The sequence below is a fragment of the Cryptomeria japonica genome, chromosome 11, assembly GCF_030272615.1.
Source record: "Cryptomeria japonica chromosome 11, Sugi_1.0, whole genome shotgun sequence".
Lineage (NCBI taxonomy): Eukaryota > Viridiplantae > Streptophyta > Pinopsida > Cupressales > Cupressaceae > Cryptomeria > Cryptomeria japonica.
Window position 1 is genome coordinate 231,534,369 of NC_081415.1, and position 17,645 is coordinate 231,552,013.

Below are 17,645 nucleotides of genomic sequence, written 5' to 3' on the forward strand. Positions count from 1 at the left end.
AATGAGATAATATTGAGAATTTTAGGGGAAAGTGTTGAGGCTTTTCATCTCGACAATTAAAATTAATATGCAATGCAATCTATGTTAGAGCAAGAGGCATGTGATCAATAAGATATGCATTGTGAGTCCCAAACCACAATTTGCAAACTTGGATTCAACCTAGACCTAGTAGACTCCACATGTATAAACTTGGGAAAACCTCGACAAAACTTGACAACTTAAAACAATAGTCAGTGCAAAAAATGAAAGTTTTTCACCCTATAGTCACATTTTCTAATCTTGAATTGTGTTTTAAGGCATGTTTTCAGTATACAAGAGTTTTCAGGGCACATTTTATAGTATTTAGGAGTTTTTAGGGCACATTTTTAAGTATGTTATTGGTATACAGTCATATTTTAGGGTACATTTCAATATATTAGTTTTCAAGGGCACATTTTCATTATACAAGCACTTTCAAGGCATGTGACAAATACTACAAAAACACCAATTTTTGTAGAGTTTTTGGTCTTTTTACTGAAAATTTCCTGCACTTCGGTGACTTACAAGTTAACCTTGAAAAAGTTTGATGTGAAATATTTTGTGAGTATTTGGCAACTTGCCAAGCACTTTGTGAATTTGCCAAGTACCCTCCAAGTAAGTTTTAAGTTGCTGAGTCAGAATTTTTTGGTTTGTCGAGTCCAAGTCTAGTTTGAACATGGGAATTATAATATATACCATAGTGACAAAAATGTCTCATGGAAAACTTGGCAAACTAAAAGATAAAGATCGTTTCGAAAAAATGGGAATCCAAAAAGCATAGTAAAAAAGAGAAAAAAGAACTATTGTTTTTCATATCTAAAGGTAATGTAATTGCATACATATGAAGAGAGTGAAAAAAAATGAGAGTTTACATCATGGATTATGGAATATATTTTTTTAATTATTTGCAGATTAATAATCTATTGGACAATGCATAGTATATTACTACATAGTAACACACTACAAGTATGTAATAAAACTTCAAAGTTTAATACTTATAATGCATTATTAGTCTTGTGCAACTCCTTTAGCAAGGGGATAAAGAAAACGATTATTTTATCGTGAGCTATTTATTAATCTTTGCTCCAATGGCTAAGACTATATCTATCCAATGTGAGCCTTTATTGTGCTTTATTTTCTTTCTATAACTTCTCTCCCTTTTCAACTCAGCCCCCTCACAATAGCTTTAGACTTAGCTTAGGAGAGATAGGGAGCTGACCCTCAGATGCCAAAGGTTGTAGGATCCACCCACATTGCCACCTTCAGTGCTTTCCACGTTGTAGGTTTGCATGGTGCATTGACCCTTGATTAACAACTTATGACACACTAGTGCGACTTTAAACACTTCTAATGCTCGTGCGAACTCTAGATGGAATTGATCATGTTATAACTTATAACTACTACTCCGGGAGTATTTAATAGTGAGTCTTGTTGAAGCTTAGTCTCTTTGTTCCTATGGGTGCATGCTTGCTCATTTCTATAGTTTACTGAAAATTGAAATGTTTCATTCTTACAAAAAAATTCTCTCCTATTTGATCATTTGTTTAGCCTCTATTACTATGCTAATGTTAGCCTTGTGAACTATTATTATTGTTTGATTAATAATGAATCTTCTTTATGCAATCTACTTAAATTCTTCATCGGAGAAAATAATACTGATCCATGATCTGTCGTTTCAATTTAAATGCCTCAAAAAGCATTTATTTGTATGCAAGAAAACAGAAAACATTTCAATGCTCATAATATGCTGACAATTGGTTAGCCTTCAATCCAGTTGTTTTCCTTTTTAACGTTTTGCTAGTTTATTTTAATTGCAGTCCTTTGGTAGGAAAAACCTTCAAAATTTCAATATATTAGCATTAGCATTTCTAATAATCAATAAATTGGAGGTTTGTGTAGTTGCCATTCACTTCTTGCCTAATGTTTCTGCGTTCAGGTATCCTACACTGATTATGTTGCTGCTGGCTCATTGGTAGCTGCGAAAGAGAAAGGATTAGTAAGTGCTGCTGGGATAAGATTTGGTGTTCAGCATGAAAATATTTATAGGAATATTTCTGTTGGATTTTCAACTATCTCTAATCATTGATTTTTTATGTTTCTTGAATCATTTCTGTCATTCTATAATGGTTGATAATCTTGCAATAAGTCATCTAATTCATTCACATTGTTTAGTTATTTTGCATTCCATGTTGTTTTCTTGTAAAAACTAGGTAAGAGTTATGTGTACAAATCACCCAATCCAGTCTGCCCAAACTTGGATGCATGGATATAGGGATGTAACTACGCATTTTCTATGCACACACGTGCATTTGAAAAAAATATAAAAAAAAATTCAAAGATTGAAGATTATTATATAGCAATGATAACAAAGTAATGAATATTGAATAAGATAAATATCAGAAGTTAGACAAATATGAATAAGACATGAATCATAAGTAAAATTTTAGATTCATCTACATTTCATGTAAAAAAACCCAATGCTCCCCCAAGTTTCGGGGACAGGGACAGCAGCGGATGGTGGGATGTGTTTCTGGTATGGGGTTACTTTTGGGCCATTTTTTAGGGGACAGCAGGGGACAGCTGTTAAATAATAGGGAAATTTTTAAAAATATAGAAATATTTTAAATATTCATATCATAACATTGATAAAGCATACGCCATAGACATTGTAGAAGCTTAATACATAGCATTAGACTTGCAATGAGATTTCACATGAGAATTGACAAACAAATTAACAAAATTCAAATGCTCTCATCTTCAATGTGCATACATAGTATATAAGAATTATAGCAAAAATGCCCAAAGGCTCCAAGTTTCACTATGAAATGGCATAACATAGAACTAAGAAAATATATGGCTGGCTCTAATCAGCAGATGTGACTGGTATGTCTAAATAAAAATCGAAGCTCAAGTTCGAGTCATTGCCAATATAAGGGGCTGCCTCAGGGAATGGAACCCCAATCAATCCCTCGTGTATCTCATCCTCATCGATTTGTATAGCATCTTCCAAATCAACATCCCAAAGTAAGACTGGAATTTGATGATACTCAGGAGTCTGGTGATCTTGTAGCCACAAAGCACTATGTACAACCACCAACTTTTCCGATCATCTAGAGGTAAGGTTGTTATTCTTGATTGATTTGATGAAGCTATATGTGGATCAACTCCTCTCTGTAGTAGAGGAATTGGCAACCTATGAAAGAAGATGAACGACAAGTAAGCTCAACTCTGGTGGATCCTTGCCATGTCACGTCCACCATCCAAAAGGGTCGGTTTGCACTAATGTGCTCTATTTGACCTTGCCTTTGATTTGTTGAAGGTTGGGTCACGAAAATTGATAAATGAAAGCCATTGTGTGTGAAGTAAAGAAGATTCCTCTTCAGTATACATTATCCCAAGGGCCTTCATGAAGCCTTCTTTCACCTCTTCATCATGAGATGGAGGCACTCCCCTAGGTCTGGTTGCATACCATTTGGGATTGAGAGCATAAGCTGCCATACAAAGTGGGGTGTTCATAATGTTCCACCGTCGCCTCACAATGGGCTTAATATGCTCCTCATAAAATCCCAAAGCAGGGGGTCCCTACTATGAATTGCTTGCTTGATCTGTCCAAGAATGCTATCAAAGTTCTCATAACTCTCTCCAAGGTTAGGAGAGTCAGTATCAACATAACTAATCACTCACACAATAGCCTCAATGAAGGAGCAAACATATTTGCAAGTGCAAACAAGTTACAAAAAATAAAATCATAAAAAAATGGAAATAAACTTCTTCAAGGAAAAATGGCTGGACTTATCGAACTTTCATGCTTTTTGTGCACCATACAAGGTTACACACAACTCTCCAAAGTCTAAATAATTTAATATTAAATAGTGTTTATGTTGTGGCTCAAAACAATTGGAGATTTTTGCACATATTGCACAACGCAAGGGTACATAAAGATCGCAATTCCTTGATATATTATATTTGTTACAAGACTAACATGAGCTAAATATCCGATTAAGCATTGGTAGTGTATTTGATCAAGCAAGCAATTATGTCACATTGTTCACATATACCAGCAAAATCACTGAGTCTATCCCAAGCAGTGTTATACCAGCAAAATCACATCAAACTAACTAAGTATTTCCCAAGCAATTAAGTTGCATTGTTCGCATTGTAAACCTTGGAGTCATCTCATTTGATCGCATTGTATAAGCACACGAGGTTTCTTTGTTCAAGAGAGGATAGGGTACTTAGTATTTTATTCTATGTTCGAGGTGTCCTAAAAACACATCAACAGTTACCAAAGATTGATGAGGGTAGAATTATTTTGGAACTTGAGGGAATCCATCGATCATGCACTAAGAGATTGCAGACAAGAACAATTGTGGAATATCTGATCAAGTGAAAGAATATAGCTAGTGAAGATGCAACATGGGAAGATTATTACGTTCTTGTCCATCATGATCAAGAACACCATTTTCCCCAGGAAGAAGGCTCTACCTTTCTTTGACATCTCGTGCAGATTTGGTAGGTGCTTTCAAATCTCCACAAAGGTTTTTCTTGATGGAACCTCTAGAAGCATTTCATCTATTACTAATAACTTGATGAGCATGATGGCTTCAGGTTATGCTCATCAAACTTGTCTCGGCTTTGAGGCATTTGTGATCAAATATCGTGAGCATACGTTGTTTCTAGGTGTTATTTTTTTCCATGAAGCATTGGCTAGCTTCCAACATGATGTTGGGCAATGGTTATCCCTCCTGCAATATGAAATCTGCAAAATAAATAAACTTGCTGCTGTTACACTTGTAGGTCAAAGTGAACACAACAGACACATTTTAATAAAAATATTGTCACAAACTCCGATTGAGCAACAAAAACCATAATTTAATTAACAAAATCAAAAGTTACAAACTAACTCTGGAAAATTCTGAAAAAATCTGAAAAAGTCTAAAAGTCTAGCCGCTACCAAAGATCCACGATTTTGGAAAAATCGTTTAGAAATCACCAAAAAGCAATCACCAAACCCTAGGCGTCACAAGAAAAAGATTAAAAAACCCAGGGTTTTGGTAAAATTGGCAAAAACATGGATGTAAATCCTGTCACAAGCCAAGAAACAATAGAAAACTGGTTTTCCACCCTAAAAAAATAATGATTTTTGATTAAAAAATCTTTAGAAATTCATCACAACCTTCAAAAACCCTTGTTGTGGATTAGAAATTGCATAAAATAAGTGTGCGAACCGAAAATGGCATGATTTTTTTAGTAAAAAACGATGCTAATTCTTTATAAAATAGCGCATGATATGGCAGAAAAATGGCATTGCTATTTTCCATACCAAAAAAAATCCCATGATTTTATTCAAAAAATGTCCAAAAGCCTCAAAAAATCCTTGTGATTTTTGACAGAAAAATTCCATGATTTGCACACAAAACCTAGCACGATTTGAGTAGACAAAAAATCCAGCAAAGACCTTTAAGGAAAAAATCTGCAATTTTCCTTCCTTGGCTGATCGATATGATGTCCTTCTAGCTTGTCCTTCTGTGTCATGTGCGTGCAATTTGTCATTGCCACAATTTGTGGAATTCATGCACTAATTGATCCTGAGATTTTACAAAACTTGAGCTCTAATACCATATTATGAAAAGTTAAAATACAGAATGATTACCAAGATATTCGATATTTACTAAGGGGCGAAAGTCTCCTTAAATAAGAGTTACAAATATCTTTCCGATAAATATAAGATCATCAACTAAGAAAGCAGGGGATAAGAACTTAACTAAAAGAATAAAAGAATATTCCTGAAGTCTATCCTAACAACTTTATTGACCATTATAAACTAATATTACAATACTGCTTTAATAAAGATGAATAAATTTGGCGAAAGCATGTAAGGATCGTCAACATTGAAGGCAATGTTGGTTTTAAGGGAAGGGGCATGTAACACCATTAACCTATAGCATGCATGCTTTGATGTAGTGGCATCTGTGCTTTGAGCTGCAGGCACATTGTGCCAAGTTTGAATCCCACCCAGCATATATTCAATAAGAAGTGTATTCTATATAAGCTCCTAACAATTTATTTGTTGAAGTAAATTTTATGACAAAGTCAGGAAAAATGAGTTGACACAAGTCAGCATATATATGTTTTTTGTAACATTTTGGAACATTCAGTTGTCTTCTTTGTGAATTGTAACTTTGTTGGATCTAAGGGGTGCATAACATACTATCCCATGAGATATCTTTTGTGTATTGTAAAACACACCAGTAAATATTTTTGATTTTTTATCTGATATGAAATCTTCTAGAATCTAGACTTCAATGTTTACATATACCTTATCTGACATTCATTTTATATGTTCAGGAAAATAAGGGTAGAGTCCAAATCAAGTACAATCTTAATTTGACAAAGGGATCCACAGAATGTTACTAATTGTTGAGCAAGTTGATTCAGTATTGAGTCTTGACATTATTATATTGACTAACAAGAGAACTATTCTGGATGCATGGTTAGGTGAGATCTGAAGGCAAGGATTATATTGTACAAGAAGGAGATGTGGTGCTGTTTCGATTTAATGTGTAATTCCATTTTTAAAGGTAATTAATGGGTTTATATTCAATAATTACCAACAAATAATGTAAATCCTTAAACACTTCGTATGTAATCAACATTTATCTTTTCAATAAGTAATAAATGATAATCACAAATAGGCTCCTAGGGTTTTAATCTATCATCTTTATCAGGATCTCAAATCTCTATCCTTGCTTAAAAGGCATACACTATATGCAACTCTTATCGCAAGCTCCTACAGGTACCAACCATAGCTTCAGTTTCTTCAAATCTTAGTTTTTACTGTGAATGAGGATGAAGTAGAGACTATTATTATTTTAACTGCTACTATTGTAGTCGGCATATTCCTTAGCATTCTATGTTCTTTTTTTAAACTTGAAGTAGACTTATGCTAAACAAAGAACATTTCTGCTAATGATTTTTTTCTTTTTCTTTTTGATTGATCCATGATGCTTGGAAAAGGATCCTCAAGCTTATCTAAAGGTTGATATAAATTTTAAAAAGGATTATCATGTTAAATACCAGCTTGGCAACACCTCGTTGCAAAAGACCATATTTTTTTTATTAGCTTTTTGTATGCATAGTTACAAAAGTAAGAAAACAGGAAGAACTAAGCATGATAATATGATATCTGTGGCTGTTGAATAGGATTCGCTCAAGTGATAAAAACATAAGGCCTTAGATAATAGAGTTCTAGGTTCAATTCCTTATAGATGAACGAGGGTTGAAATTGGGCAAAATACTGCATCCAAATCACTAGGTGCAAGTTCCGGGTGAATATGATATAACTAATGGGTTTATATCCAGTTATTACCTACAAATAATTAACATCCTAAAGCACTTCGCATGGAATCAATGTTTATCTTTTATGGAATCAATGTATATCTTTTTAGCGGTCAATACACAATAATCACAAAAAGACACCTAGGGTTTAATCGATCATCATTGTCAAGATCTCAAATTTCTATCCTCGCATAAAGGGTGTACACTGCATACAACTCTAATGTCAGGCTGCTAATGGTACCAAACTTAGCTCCAGTTCTTCAATATGCTAAGTTCTATTTCAGTTTGTACTGTGAATGAGGATGAAGTAGGAGTTCTATTATTTAAACTACAACTGTTGTAGCCAACATAATCCTTAGCATTCTATGTTCTTTCTCGGAAGTAGACTTACACTAAACAAAGACCATTTCTGCTAATGATTTTTTCTTTTATTGATTGGTCCATTGTGCCTGAAAAAGGGTCTTCTAGCCTTTCTAAAGGTTGACATAAATATCAAAAAAGATCATTATGTAAAATATCAGCTTGGCAACATCTCATGGCAAAAAGCTATATTTTTCTATTAGCTTTTAGTATGCATAGTTACAAATGTATGCCATTGCTGGAGCTTTAACAAAAAATGGACCATGGAAAAGAGAAAACAAAGCATGATAATATGATATCCATGGTTGAATGGGATTCACTCAAGTGATAAAAATATCAGGCCTTCCATAATAGAGCCCTAGGTTCAATTCCCAAGAGATGGTCAAGGGTTGAATTTGGACAAAATACTGTATCAAAGTCATAGTTGCAAGTTCAGGGTTAATGTAATTTAAAAATATTTCTTTGTCATGATGATTAAGCCACAAGTTATCCCAAAGGTGGAAATTTCTAAATAAAGAAAAAATGCAATATTATTATACATGATACATCCAAGTAGATCAGCATTCCAAACTGAATTTCAAGTGGGTGTATCATAACACAACTCAAGTGCCATATGCATTCTACCACATTCTGTATAGTGTACCTAGTCGCTACCTTATATTATACTATATAAGCTATATGTTCTCTAAGGATCATACTTTTCAACGTTATAGATATCTGTTTACCATTGTTAAAGATGATATATATATATATGTGTGTGTGTGTGTGTGTGTAAATATGTATGTATGTATATGTATATGAATATATATATGTATGTATGTATGTATATATATGGCAATTTTAAATAAAATTGAGGTGACAGTCAGCAAGCACATCAATGCTAAGGTGGCATATAGGTAACTCTACATATATACATCTTGGGATGATCACATAGCTAAACAATGGCCACATTTAATTCTCCCGAAGGGAGACACAATCACGAATCAAGCACACACAAGGATGCTAAGTGGTGTCTTCCTGCATGAGGTTGGCTCAAACTGAATTTCAATGACGCTTCATAGGGAAATTTGGGCCTTTCAGGAGCAGGGTATTTAATCAGGAATGACACTGGTATAGTCGACATAAAATGCCTATGGTTATATTTGATAATATTTGTTATCCGGCAATGTATTAATTAATTGTATTAAGTGGGTTGTTACTCTCGAGTAGTTAGGTGTCGGTTGTGTACCTCTCAGCAACCGTCGGGTTCTTTAAATATAGTGTACCACCAAGGAAGGTAGGACGATATAGTCGGATTTGTTGTAATCCTTGGCCAACCATCTCTGGCTTTCTTCTCTGTAATAATTGCATGTGTGAATAAAGATATATTTTACTACCGTGTCTAGTATGCATTATCATGTACATTATTATTCTTTGTATTTAATTTATCAATTGTACCAACAAACATTTTGGCGCCATTGCCGAGGAAGAAATCGGGTCAGCCTTGAGTGATTCATGCCTGTAGCCCCATTAAAGGTGAGAAGAGGCCATATGGTGGTCAAGACCAAGCGATTAGGTGTTCCATCGACCCTCGGCCGGAGGGAGCACAGAGACGAGTCGGAGCTTGGAAGTACTCGGAGTGTTGGGATGCTGGAGGTGGACGTGTAGAGGATGCATGCGTGTCTAAGAGTGCAAGGAAAGCACTGGAACGTAGTAGTCGGAACAGTCCATTGGAGTGTTGGGGACACTGAAAGTGGATGTGTAGAGGACGCCTGCGTGGCCGAGAGTGCAAGAAAAGCACCGAACGTAGCGGTTGAAACAGTCCACCTAGGTCCGATACACAAGGTGAATACACAAAGTACCTTCCGAGTGAAAACAATGGTGAACACCCAGGAGAAGAAGAAACTGCCAAAGTTCATGGGGGATGGATCAGAGGACCCCGTACGAGATTGTAAGACATGTATAACAATATGGGAGGCGAGTGGCCAAGATGACAAGGACTACTAGGTGAAGGCACTTCCCACCACTCTTCAGGGGGATCACCATTGACTGGTACACAGACCTCGATGCCCAGCACAAGACAAGATGGAGTGATCTGAAGAAGGCGGTCTAGGAGGAATTCAAATCCCTGAGGGATGACAACGAGATCGTGGCCGAAATCTATAATACCAAGCAAGGGAAAACTGAGAGTGTACGTGCTTACAACCATAGGCTCAAAGAACTTTTGAACAAGATGGAGAACCAGCTAGCCAACGGGTTGAAGAAGAGGTGGTTCACGGAGGGATTGATACCCTCACTGTGCAAGAAGATGAAAGTAGTGCCTCCGTCCTCGTACACCGATGCTTACAATCGGGCAATGGACATCGAGAGTGAAAACAAAACCTCCTCTCGAGAGAAGAGGAAGACCGACAATGACGAGAGCACCGAAGGTAGTAGTGGCAAAGAATCCAAAACCGTACGAGCCCTTTGATGAGATACATTGAGAATGATGAAAGAATTGAAGGCTGAGAAAGGAACCAGCAAAGAAGGTAATGAACTATGGTGTATTGAGTGCAAAAGGGAGGGGCACACAAAAGGTAATTGTCCTAGAAATATGTTTTGTGAAATTTGCTAAGTGCTAGGGCATTCAATCAAGGAGTGCCTGTATAATTTGAAGATGAGAAGTACACAAGTACTCTTCACACAGGGACAATCCAACCCATCAAAATCATAGAATGTATCGCCAAGCGGTTATGGAAATCAATGAGGGCGAAACCAAATACAATACAACTCTAGAGGACGTCCTATCATACAGTGTCGATAATGTAGTGAATGTGGACACTTTGTGAGAGATTGCCAGATAAAGAAAGACAATGTACAATTATTGTGCAAATGGTGTGGGCCAAGCGACCATGAAGACACCAACTGTGCAAAGCAAAAAGGGATAGATATGCTGGACGTCAAAGAGCCAGACGAGGAGGTACTCGCAATCATGAGGTTACAAAGCAAAAAAGAAGTGTACCTCGATCCTCGTACAGAGAAGGAAAGACTCCGAGAGGCAAAGGCGGATGTTGAACGGGCGATGGCAAAGGAGCGAAGGGCCTCGCATGATGCCACTAGTACTCCACCATGGTCAGAGTCCGAGAAAACTATCATAAATCAAATGTTGCAAGTTACCATACCAGTACGGGTATCTAGCCTTTTGTAGACTATGCCACAATTGAAAATGGCCCCCACAAATGTAGTTGGCGACGTGTTGTGCATTGCACACGCTCCCTGTCACCGACAGGGTCCCCCTCTTTTTGGTTTTTAGCCTTCGCCCTGTTGCGTTCTATGCAGGGTGTCCCGCGTCTTGTTTTTATAGTGTGCCCATAATCAGTCCAAAGGACAATGTTGTCATAAGCGTAAGCCTGGGAATCCGAAAGGTGAGTTTAACGCTGGGGCGTTAAAATTTCAAAAAAGATTGCTTAAACTGGTGGAAACGCCTAAGTCTGAAACTTTGCAAATGTCCTTTTTCGACCTGCAAAATCGCTTGAGTTAAGTGAGATAAAAGCTTGCAAAATCCCCTAAAATATGATAAAGCGTCTAAAGGTCGCAAAAAGACCCAAAGTGCCGATTTTCGCCAAAAGGAGGTTGAAAGTGTTAAAGTGTAAAACTTTGCAAACTAGCGAAAATCGCTGAAATTCAACTAAAAGAGAAAATCGCGAAAAAACTTTGCAAAAAGCTCTCAAATCCCGAAATTCGCACTGAGGAGTAAAATTGCGAAGTTTGTATAAAGTTTGCAAAAGGTCACCAATCGCCCATCTTCGGCATAAAGGCGTGAAATGTTAAAGAGTCAAACCTTGCAAAGCTCCCAAGAAGCCCAAAATTAACCCAAAGCGTAGAAATCGTGGAGTATAAAGTTTTCAAAAAGGTCTTGAAACCCCAAAGTTCGCCAGTGAAAGGTAAATTGCGAAAAGTTAAAACTTTGCAAAAAGCTCAAAAACCCCGATTTTCGCTAAAAGGAGGAAAATTGCGAAAACTTTTAAAGTTTGCGAAAAAGCCAAAACCCCCGAAGTTCGCAATAATAGCATTAAAGGTGAAATTTTTTTTAAAAGTTTGAAAAACCATCTAAATCGCCGAACTTCGGCCTAGGGGAGAAATTTGCGAAGTAATAAAGGTTTGCAAAATAGTGTGGTTCGCCGAACTTCGACATAAAAATGCAAAAGGGATAAAGTTTTAAAAACTTTGAAAAGGTCTTGAAATCGGCGAAGTTCACAACCTGGAAGAAAGCCTCGAAGTTTGGCATAAACTTGAAAATAAGCCACAAATGCCGAACTTCGCATCCAAGTAAATTGCGAGGTATATAACACCCCATTTTCGGCGATAGAGCAAAAATCGCAAGGTATAAAAGTTTGCCAGAATCCTCATAGACGCCGAACTTCTGCATAGGAGGTTGAATGTGAAGAAAAGTTAAAGCTTGCGTAGAGACGTTAGATCCCCAAAGTTCGCCATAGGAAAATCACGAAGTTTGAACGGTTTGCGGAGGAAGATCGTAAAGTATAAAACCTTGCAAAGAGGCCACAACACACCATCTTCGCATCCAAGACTAAAACCGCGAAGTGTAAAAGTTTGAAAGAGGTCAACAAACGCCGAAGTTTGGCACCAAGCTAAATCGCCCAACTTCGTCAACCAAGGTCATATATCGCTAAAGTCTGCAAAAAGGGGTTTTTTTCCCCCAAACTTAGGCGTGAAACAAGAGTGTCAAAACGTTAGGATTTGAAAATCGCAAGAGCCCAAACCCCAAATTTTGGCGGAGAGGAGGAAGTGTCAAAGAATTAGAAACTTCAAAATCACGAGGTAAATTTCAAACTGAGGAAAAGCGTCATTCTTCTTAGGAATCGCGAGTTGTGCTTTTTTTCAAAAAACGCAAGGAATAGGAAAGGGCATTTTCAAATTTTTAAAAAGGAAAACAACCCTGCAGGTCAGATTTGTGCCGATTGACACCATATTTGCCAAGTAAGCTTCCTTTGTCTCCCTTGGAATCTTTTAAAATGCATGCAAGATAGGTTAGATGTGTCTATGCAAAATTGATTAAATGATTAAATCCTGTAGACCACATCTTTTCCCGTTTGAAAGGCATCAGGCAAAGCAGTTAAAATCAGAGTGTATCCAAAAAATTAACCAGGAATGCAATTTTCAGACTTAGGGAATTTTGAACCTCATCCATTTTTGAAAACTGATCTTAAAGACTAAGTGCAAATTTAGCGATCATTAAATGCCTAGGTCCTTGAACCGCAGCCGAATAGTAAATTTTAATCAAAGAGCTTGTGGTAACCCCCATGATGTCCCCTGATGCAAATTATTAAATAATGTTAATATCTTAAAGAGGAGATAAATCATTAAATATTGTTAATTAAATAAAGTTAATATAAATAAATGATTAAAATGTTAATGTATTTAATATATAAAATAATAAAGAAAAATATCATTAAATATATTATTAAATGTCAATGTATTTAATATAAAAAATAATAAAGGAAATATATTTAATATATAATAATAAAGAAAGTATTATTTAATATATTTACAATGTCAATATTTAATATATATCAATGTAATAGTTAGTATATTTAAAAAACATCAAATATTCAAAATATAATAAAGCCCCCCCCCTCCCCCCTCCCGCACAATATAATATTCACATATATTAAAATTATTAAACCCCCCCCCCCAGCCCCATGACTACCCCTGCACAAAGAGATGCGACGGTAATCGGGCTGCGATTACCCTCACACCCCTTAATGCGGAAGGGGACCCGTGGAGAGGCACATCCCTTCACGGGGTTTAAAGGGGAAAGCAGCAGCACGCAGTAGGAAAGGGAGGCAACACGGGAGAAAGGAGGAAGGACTGCTACGTGGTGGGAGAACAGTTCTGAAGGCTACGGCAGCAGGTAAGTAAGGAGGGAATATAGTATTTATATGTTAATAAATATGAAGGGTAAACATGTTATTACATAGGTGAATGAATATAAATTAAATACTTAATACATATGTTAGTGAACATAGTGATGAACAAGTTTAATACATATGTTAGTAGATATAGTAATGAACAGTTTGGTATTATATATGTTAATGAATATGAATGATGAACACGATTATTACATATGTGGATGAATATAAAATAAATACTTTAATACATAGGTTAGTGAATATAGTAATGAACGGTTTATTACATATGTTAGTGAATATAGTAATGAACAAATCAATGCATATGTAATGAATGATTTTTTTTAGGTGTTAATGAATATGTTTAAACATATGAATACATATCAATGAATAATTAGAAATGTACGTTAATAAATGTGAATATAATATAAATGTGATTATATGATGGAGGCTATAGGGAGGAGACTCCCTTAGCCTAATGGAGGGATTATGATGATCCCTAATAGGCAGTATATACTGAATATCTATATGCATATACATGGCTTGGTTGACTAAGTTCATCCAAGAAGAGACGGATCTGGCCGGTCCCCTCTGAGGACTTGGATGATGAGATGCATCATCCAAGGCAAGGAATTGACATATGGTCTTCCTTGGATGGCTTGGGTGTAATTACACCCAAGACAGGAATCGAATTAACCTTCGATTTCTTGGATGGCTTGGGTGTAAGAAGTTACATCCAAGTCAGGAATCGAATTAACCTTCAATTTCCTAGATGGCTTGGGTGTAAGAAGTTACATCCAAGACAGGAATCGAATTAACTTTCGATTTCCTGGATGGCTTGGGTGTAAGAAATTACATCCAAGACAAGAATCGAATTAACCTTTGATTTCCTGGATGGCTTGGGTGTAAGAAATTACATCCAAGACAGGAATCGAATTAACCCTCGATCTCCTGGATGGCTTGGAACCAAGATGGGTTCCAAGAAGGCGAGTTTCACAACCGCCTAAGGACATGTCCCAGTACTACACTTGTATCCTTTTTATTAAATAAGAATTGAGATTAGCATTAATTAAGTAATTTAAGTTTTCTTGCAAATCAGATTAACTATATATGTATAATTGTTGTATTTCTAACAATCTGTTTTGCAGGATAGTGGTCTCTAACTAGTAGGGACATTACAAAGCTTAATAATATTTCATTTCCGAATTAATCAAGCTCTTTTGCTGAAGTATCATGCTTTCTTTAAATTCAGTTTTTCATTGATCCTTTTGCGCTAACGTATCCCTTTTTTCTAAACTGTTTTGTTTCCTTCATCTTGTCTCGTAATCCGCATCCGATTGTGCAGGATAAATGCCTAAATCTGCGGTAGAATCCTCAAAGACACTTGGTGCAGCCGAAATGTCCCGAGCTTCTAAATCAAACATCCCTCGCAAAGGCGAGAAGATGGAATACTAGTTTCAAAGAGGAGGCCCAAGGGAGTCAAAGGTCCAAAGCAAATGGGAAAACGTAGGCGATACTGACCTAGGCCACATTGACATTCAAGACTTCAAAGACAGGGTATTCTCCCCTAACACCTATGGCAGGCCTAGGCGGATGATGCAAAGTGGTATCGCCTAGGTAGCAGGATTTCCTCCATCAATGCAGAATTATGAGCTGGTAGTTGAGGCTGCCCGACATTATTAGCCAAATACTAGATCAGTGGTCCTTGAGAATATGGTCCTAGCTGACTTCACTCCTGAGGCCGTTGGTGATGCATTCAATATCCCCTTCCCGGATAACCCCATAGCGACAACCATAGATGAAGCGCAAGTGGAATATGATATGAACCCTGCTAAATGCAGGACATTGATAAACGAGGAGTGGTATAAGGAGAGAAGGCCTCCAAGTATTAGAATTGGGAAAAAGACCCCCAGAAGTGACTTTCACAATGAGCATGGAGATATGGTCACCTTGCTCAGTCGGGTTATGGGACTCCCCCAATCTAACTTTTTTGAAGAATGGATGTTCTATTTTACAGAGCAGGTCTTCGCCGGGAAATCAAAGTTCGATTGGGCCCAGATCATCAGTGACAATATCCATATCCAGTTGGTCGAACTTGAAGAGAAAAAGCACTTCACCATGACCTCTTATCTAGTCTATATGTTCGCCCGACACCAGCCACTGCCAGGGTTGATCAAGAAGGGTGAGATCGGGAACGGGCCCAATCAAGTAAAGGCGTACAACTGCTATCCGCAACTACATTATCATGACATAGCTCAAAGGGAAAAGAACAACCCTGCTTATGCTATTGGTCAGTATGAGCATATCAATGACGGCTTCACAATGCGCCCAGTCAGGCTGATGCAGGGGGGATTACACATGAGGCTCTCAGAGCAAGCTACCATTTTGGTACAAAGGTACGGCGCCTGGTTTATTCAGTTCCCTAGGTTCTCCTATATCCAGATAGCCGGCTTTGAAGGAGCTTTGTTCTGACTTCCACGCTATCCAACAGACAAAGTAATTCTTCTGGAAGTTGCAAGGCAAGCACGTCCAGGGAACAGTTTACTCAGAGACAAGAAGCAGTCCAGATTCCCCTTCCCTATGATTTTGGGTAACCTCGATGTCCATTTAAAGAATCCAGCACATGCCGACGAGTCACTTGTTGAATTGGCCTCTTATGGTCTACAGGAACATTTCCGGAGGAAATGTTTTGATCATGACAATTTGGCAAAGACAGCCTACGGCAGGTGCTACAGAGCAAAGGAATCAATTGAAGACTATTGGAAGAATTGTTCTGATGACTGTGAAGTTCAACGGCGTGAATATTCAAGGTTAAGTGTGCAGCAAATGCAACTTTATGTATACCGTCGGGTCCCGGATCAAGTAACAGATTCTCGAAATTGCTTACAGGTTCGGGAGTTTGAGGCAGTAAGACATCTCTTGCCGGGCATCGATTGGTCACAAGATCCAATCACTGATTTTGAGGCAGTTATGGCAGCCCCGGGATGGTACACCGATCATTGGCTACACCAACAGATTGAGCGGCTAATTCATGAAGGAGTTCAATTCACCTACCATATGATGGGTACTCTTGATTCTCAGTCCTCGGAAGACGAGGGAACCTCAAGTGCACCAAAGGAAGAGGTTGAGAGGCCCGAAAAAAGGAAGAAAGCCAAGGCTAGCAGAGGGACTCGGACATCTAAAAGGACTAGAAGGGAGAAGATCCCTAGTAGAAGACCAGAAGTCACTTCATCATCAAAGGACCCCAGTTTCGATGATGATGTAGTTGAACTTGATTATATACCTGCTCCGCCTTTCCAGAGCGATGTTGATGCATTTGAAGCTGATAATCCTCCGGCACAAGACAAGCTAAATACAGAGGTGAGGATCATTGACTTTGGCGAACTTGAAAATCAAGTTGAAGGAGAAATTCCGCCCAATCAAGGGGCTGATGTACATGAACCAAAGAAACGGGACTCGGACTCGGCTCGGACTCGGCAAGGCCGACTCGGACTCGAGACACGGCTCCAGACTCGGCTAGACTCAGGAAAGTGAAAAACTCAAGAAATTTAGAGATTTTTAAAGATTTAAAACTTGTTTTAGACACCCTTTATTGAATACCACCTTAAAGACGCAAAAACATCATCAAACTCGGCTCATTTGATTACATACACAAGTATACATCAATCACATAAGCATAAACGCAAATTGTAGCTGAAGAAAATAACAAACATAGATATATAAATATTGTCAAATGTATACAATATTACAAAACTCATGGAATAAAAAATCCATGTCATCATATGATCATCATCAAATGTTTCATACAAATACCAAAGGTAAATAGTAAATACAAAATACAACTACAAGTGTACAAGCCTATGGCTCAGAGGGCCGTGCACCCTCTTGCCCTGGCCCCCTGCGAAGGCGTTTAAAGCAAAGTTACCCCGAGTTTCCGCGACGGGGACGACAGAGGACGGCGGGACGTGTTTCCGGGACGACAATTTTTTCTGCCAAATTTGGGGACGGTGGGGGATGGCAAAGGGGACGGCTATATAAAATATA

The 17,645-nt window shown here is 37.6% G+C and overlaps 1 protein-coding gene across 7 annotated transcripts in view; it reads left to right on the top strand.

Annotated features, from left to right (window-relative positions):
* The window catches only part of LOC131063956 (uncharacterized), a 176,597-nt gene that overhangs the window by 134,667 nt on the left and 24,285 nt on the right, over nucleotides 1-17,645 (top strand). For 4 of the 7 annotated variants that reach the window (XR_009111190.2, XR_009111188.2, XR_009111189.2 and 1 more), the window contains 3 exons: nucleotides 1,955-2,014; nucleotides 6,517-6,599; nucleotides 6,747-6,814. Coding sequence is in view for 3 of the 7 variants with exons in the window: in XM_057997957.2 (XP_057853940.1) it covers nucleotides 1,955-2,014; nucleotides 6,517-6,585 (129 nt within the window). In the remaining 4 variants the exon portion in view is untranslated. Of the gene's footprint in view, nucleotides 1-1,954; nucleotides 2,015-6,516; nucleotides 6,600-6,746; nucleotides 6,816-17,645 lie in introns of those variants that run through there. The other 3 variants (XM_057997957.2, XM_057997959.2, XM_057997960.2) reach the window with 3 other exon arrangements.